This window comes from Hermetia illucens, chromosome 2 (genome assembly GCF_905115235.1).
Source record: "Hermetia illucens chromosome 2, iHerIll2.2.curated.20191125, whole genome shotgun sequence".
NCBI lineage: Eukaryota > Metazoa > Arthropoda > Insecta > Diptera > Stratiomyidae > Hermetia > Hermetia illucens.
In genome coordinates, this window is record NC_051850.1 from 97,672,448 (window position 1) to 97,678,598 (window position 6,151).

The 6,151-nt window shown below is 44.5% G+C and overlaps 1 protein-coding gene across 1 annotated transcript; it reads left to right on the forward strand.

Moving 5' to 3' along the window:
- Positions 1-3,961: 3,961 nt before the first annotated feature.
- LOC119649535 (gram-negative bacteria-binding protein 3-like) lies at positions 3,962-5,672 on the forward strand. The gene has a single exon (XM_038051722.1). It carries the CDS (start codon positions 4,186-4,188, stop codon positions 5,599-5,601), a length of 1,416 nt encoding a protein of 471 aa, XP_037907650.1. The 5' UTR covers positions 3,962-4,185; the 3' UTR covers positions 5,602-5,672.
- The last annotated feature ends 479 nt before the right edge of the window (positions 5,673-6,151 follow it).

Below are 6,151 nucleotides of genomic sequence, written 5' to 3' on the forward strand. Positions count from 1 at the left end.
GGCGCAGTTTAATAGAAGCTTTCGCGCAGATGGATATGGTTTTGGCTAACGAAGGTGCTGTAAACACCTTCCAGAAAGGGAGGTCAGGCTCAGTTGTAGACCTGACTTTTGTCAGTCCTTCGCTGGCGCGTGATATGTCCTGGTCCGTCAGCGAACGCTACACCCACAGCGATCACCAGGCGATCTTCTTTGAGACATGTGTCGAGCCACAGGGCAAAGAGCTATCATGCCCGAAACCGAAAAAGATTTCAGGCTGGTCTGCAAAATCTTTGGATGAGCAGAGCTTCTTAGAGGTGTGGTTGGATCAACCTGATATAGCAGGCGTCTCTACGGAAAGAGCTGTCCATCTGGCTCAATGCATCGCCAAAGCATGTGACGCGTCCATGCCTAGGAGGTGCGCATTCCCCCGTAGAAGACCAAACTACTGGTGGAATGATGAACTGACCGGCCTTCGATCAGCCTGCCACCGAGCGAGAAGAGCGGCTCAGAGGGCGGTAGATAGAGTCGATCAAGGGCAGAAAGAGTGCGCCTACAAGGCAGCCCGCAAAACCCTCAAGCTCGCCATCCAGCGAAGCAAGAGGAAATGCTTTAGGGAGCTCTGCTCAGAAGCGGACGTAAATCCGTGGGGGAGAGCTTATGGAATCGTGATGGGACGATTTAGAGGCCGTTCGTCTCCGCAGATCACGTGCCCCACTCTCTTGTTGAAAATCATCCAGGGGTTATTCCTCCAGCAAGAGGAGAACACCGACACCTTGCAACCACCTCTGACGGCAATCCCGCCAGTCACCAGAGACGAGCTGCTGGAGATCTGCGGCAGAATAGGAGACAATAAAGCACCGGGTCTGGACGGAGTACCGAATAAGGCCCTTAAGCTTGCCTTGAAATCCAGGCCGGATATGTTCGCTGAGTTGTTCGAAGCGTGCATGTCCGAGGGAATATTTCCAGCGGCATGGAAGCGGCAGAAGTTGGTGCTTCTGCCTAAGCCTGGTAAACCTCCAGGTGAACCATCCTCATACCGACCTACATGTCTTTTGGACACGGTGGGGAAAATGCTAGAGCAGGTAATCTATAATAGATTACTCCCGGTAGTTGAGAGCCAAGGCGGCCTTTCAGATCGGCAGTATGGGTTTCGTAAAGCCAGATCAACCATTGATGCCATCAAATTGGTTACTGGCTTGGCCGAAGATGCAATCCACGGACAGGGTAGTACCAGTAAATATTGCGTGGTAGTAACCCTGGACGTGAAAAATGCATTCAATTTGGCCAATTGGAATCTAATCCGAAAATCCCTAGCGAAGGTTGGTATTCCCGCCTACCTCGCCGCAATTGTCGATAGTTATTTAACTGAAAGGAGGCTCTGGTAAGACACTGATGACGGACCGCAGGAGTACGTCGTTTCCGCGGGTGTCCCGCAGGGCTCCGTATTGGGCCCACTACTGTGGAACATCATGTACAACGATGTACTTAATCTTCCCCTTCCGGAGGAAGCCACAGTGGTGGGTTACGCTGACGACATTGCACTGGTTGTTGTCGCAAAGCATCTCGAAGATGCTGAGTTATACTCAAGCGAGGCAATCGGTGCTGTCAAATGCTGGTTAGAGAGCTCTGGTCTGACACTTGCGGAGGAAAAAACAGAAGCGGTCCTCATCACGAAGCGCCGGAAGAGAAATTACGCCTGTGTTAGAGTCGGGAATCATATCATCACTTCCAAGCCGGCCATCAAATACTTGGGGATGGTGATAGACAGGAAGCTCAGCTATAAGAAACACGTACAGTATGTTTGTGATAAATCATCCAAAGCTAGTATGGCCCTGGCGAGGATGATGCCGAACGTGGGAGTGCCACGGCATACCTCTATAGCCAGGGTGGTGACCTCAATCATGCTCTATGCGAACCCAGTTTGGAGCGAGGCATTGCGGATGTCAGTTAACACTAGCAAACTGAATGCAGTCTACAGGAGGACAGCTCTGAGGGTATGCTTTGCCTTCAGGACTGTCTCAGATGATGCAGCATTTGTCATCTCTGGAATGATGCCGATTGACATCTTGGCAGATGAGATGGCGAATATATACCATGCGAAGCCAATCTGTCCCTTATTGCAGACGAAGAAGGCTGAGAGGGAGAGATCCATAAATAGATGGCAAGAGCGGTGGGAACGCTCGGGAAAGGGTCGGTGGACTTACAGGCTCATTCCTGCCATCAAGGAGTGGTTGGAGAGACGACACGGTGAGATTAATTATAATCTCACCCAGTTTCTCACGGAACATGGAGGATATCTCCAATACCTTCGCAGGTTTAAATTGGAGACCTCACCCGACTGTCCAAATTGCGATGGAGTCCCTGAGGACCCAGAGCATGTATTCTTCCGCTGTCCGAGATTTGTGGAAGAAAGGAGGAACCTAGAGGAGACTCTAGGAGAGGTGCTGGTACCAGAAAATCTGGTACCGAAAATGCTAGCACATCAAGAGAATTGGGATGCGGTCAACTCCATGATCGCATCAATTCAAGATAAATTGCGAAAGGCAGAGGAAAGGAGAAAAACGCGGTCACGTGCGCCGCGTATAGAAGAAATGGAATTAAGCTAGAGTGAGCTGACTCCGCCCCGTGATGTAGTACCTTATGGTGGTTCCGCGGGGCAGGGAGGGAGTCGGGGGTGGTTTTAGTGGGTAAAAATCCCACACGCTGGTGTGTCCAGACCAGTGTCTTTTGAAGATTTCCACCTCCTCAAAAAAAAGACAGAGAGACAGACGGGCAGACGGACAGAGGGACAGACGGACAAACATTGAACCGATTTTAATAAAGTTTTGTTTTACAAACAAAACCTTAAAAACGAACTAATCGATAGATATGTACATATCATGACGTACAAATTACAAAACTCAAAATCAATGTAGAACAGGTGTACGTCCAAATAACTATATCAAACACAACACAAAATAGATGTGGTTATATGGTTCTAAATTTTGTAATTCTACAATGGAGGAGACCTGTTACACTTTTCGGAGAATATATTTTTCGCGGCCATCCCCTATGTTCGACCCAATATCAGAAATAAAATCTAATCGAGCCCTTTCATTTTGGTACCCTTAATGATCATATTCTGTGAAGAAAAAATGTACACCCTTCCTGTCAATGTTTGGGAGCTTCCCGTTAAACTAAACAGAAAATGACGTAACTTGCGGCATGTAACGGAGTTCATAGACCATATTCTCAGGAAATTTGGGAAAAATTAGTTCAGAATTTCCGAATAAATCGGGTGTGATAGACAGACGAACAAGCAGACATTGAATCTATTCACACAAGACCTTAAAAGGGATACCTGTTAAGATAGCCACTAAGTTGGTTAGAAGTTTGTTGTGAATTTAGTTGAAGAAAAAAAAATTTGAACAACAGCAATTTTAAAAAATTGCAGCACTCTATTGGCGAATCAACTATTATTTCGAAGAAATGTATTTTTTTGCTCGCAAAAGGTAACGTGAGATTCTTGTAGGACATCTGCTAACTTCTTTTTCGTAGAAATGAATAACTTTACCTGTTGATTCAACGCAGGAATATGCTATTTTTTAAGAGTCTAATTTCGTTACTACCTTACACTTACATATATTGAATTTGCAGCCCGAATTGGTAAACATCTCAAAAGTGCAAAAGGAAGTCCCAACTTATCGGTAGACTGTCCAGTAAGTTCACTTAGTTATTTGACTCAGAAAAATTCAAGTTCAAATAAAATAAACATGTAATTGAGATAATTACTAGCGACGTAGAAAATTTATTCTCAAAGCGCTATTGATCATAGGTTGATATTCTCACCATTCCAGCACTAGCTATCAGATACATCTCTACAGACTTATGCACCGGCTGGATTCCCCTTCCTGACATACTTGTACTCTCATGACTCGTAGCTTCTACACTTGCATATGTGATCCACAAGCTATTCAAGTAATGCTAGCCAGTTTCTTTGAAAATACCAGTCGCTGGAAGCATCAGTTCTCCATAATCTCTTCTCAAGCTATCATGTGTGAACTTAACGGTGCGGGATTTCCAAGTTCAGATAGCTTTTTCCGGGGTGATTACCATTCCATACCATTGCTTATATAATATTTCAAGAAGCAACGAATCCACTTAATCAGTTCCTTTCAGCCCGCAGAGCCCACTTGCTAGTGTCGTTTGCTTACGTCGCGGGAAAACATGTTTTGTGAACTTTTGACCCCTGGTTTTTTAGTAATCGTAGCTGGTTTGGTACACGTCGGTATTGCCATTTCACAGTATGATGTGCCCCCCGCGAAAATCGAAGTATTCTATCCGCGTGGATTTCAAGTTTCGATTCCAGCTGAAGAAGGAGTGACTCTCTTTGTTTTTCATGGAAAACTAAACGAAGAAATGGATGGTCTGGAAGCAGGAACCTGGGCTAGAGAGATTGTAAAAGCAAAGGATGGACGGTTCACTTTTAGAGATCGTGCTGCGCTGAAAATAGGTGATGTCCTCTACTATTGGACGTACGTTATTTATAACGGACTTGGATACCGTAAGGAGGATGGAAAATATGTAGTTACTGGCTATGTTAATATAACAGGGAATGACAATCCGTGGCTTACTCCAAACGAAACAACTGCGAACTGCAGGCCATCCGTCACTATTGTCAATGGTGTCCTGCAGCAATGTGCGGAACGGTTGGTCTTCGATGAACAGTTTTCTGGAAATGCAATAGATGATGCTAAATGGACTGAACAACGACGTTTTGCTTGGGAGCCAGACTTTGAATTCGTTACCTACCTGCCGAATACTGAAGTTGTTTTTGTGAAAAATAATAATCTTTTTGTAAAACCAATGCGGCTAACTGATATATACGGAGACGAAATTCTTCGAGGAAGACTTAATTTCGGCATTTACTGCACTGGAGAAATAGGCACGAATATTTGCTTGCGACGCCATTCGTTCGATATTTTACCGCCAATAGTATCAGGGCAGATTTCCACTAAAGGACACTTTAGCTTCTTGTATGGCTCAATCCAGATCAGAGCTAAGCTTCCAGATATCAAGTGGGCTTTCCCCCAATTATTCCTCGATCCATCAGAATTTGCCTATGGCAAGTCTGATTACAGCTCTGGGCAAATGCGTGTAGGTTTCACTGATGGGATCAGCAAATGCACCCTTTCTGGTGGAGTTATTCTTGCAGCAAACCGAACTTTCCGCAACTTGAAAATGTGTGAAAAATTGTGCAACAACGGAGAAGGGTGGAATGCTGATTATCACGTCTATGGCTTGAAATGGACGCCGGACGTAATCACTTTGTCAGTTGATGGTGAAGAATACTGTGAAATCGACCCTGGTACAGGGTTTGGAAATATTCGAACTAACGGAATTCGTTTACCAACAGCCAATCTTTTGAACATGCAGAAGAAAATTGCACCTTTCGACAACCCGTTTCATATAACAATTGGTGTAGGTGTGGGTGGACATTATGATTACTCTGATCGAATCCCGAATAAGCCGTGGACCAATTTACATGTGAGAGCTATGGTGAAGTTTTGGAACTCCATAAAACAAACAAACTATCCAGAAGGGGAACTAGCTGTTGATTATATTCAAGTTTTTACAGTTTAAGTGAATATGGATAGGTTCTGTAAATCTAGCTGGACACATCATAAAACTTTTTATATATTTAATTTACTCAAGTCGGGGCGTTTTCATTTATTACCTAGTTTCAAAATGACATTGAACTTTTTCTTTGTTTTTAACATTTTAGGAAGAAATTAGATACGAATGAAATAATACTTCAGTGGGTAATAGATCTCAGATCGCACGATGGAAAAGAAGACCTGGGAAACGCCTGCTGAACCAACAACAGCTGGTCTACTATAAAACCCTGTCTCCACATCCACGAGGCGATAACTGGGAGTTAAATAATAATGAAGAGGGATGGAAGCAAGTTCCCCGCTCTTAAAAATGGGATAAATTGTACCAACTGGTTCTCCTGTATGGGGGTTGGGTAAAAATGACAACTCTACATGGAAAGCAATTTGTTACGAAGCCACAAAAGGAGCCTCGGACAGGATAGATTTTACAATGAAAACGGATGGACAATTTGCGCATTTTCTCATGGTACGTGCGCTTCCTGTACAGAAAAAGAGCTTCCTAGAGCTGATGTAACAGC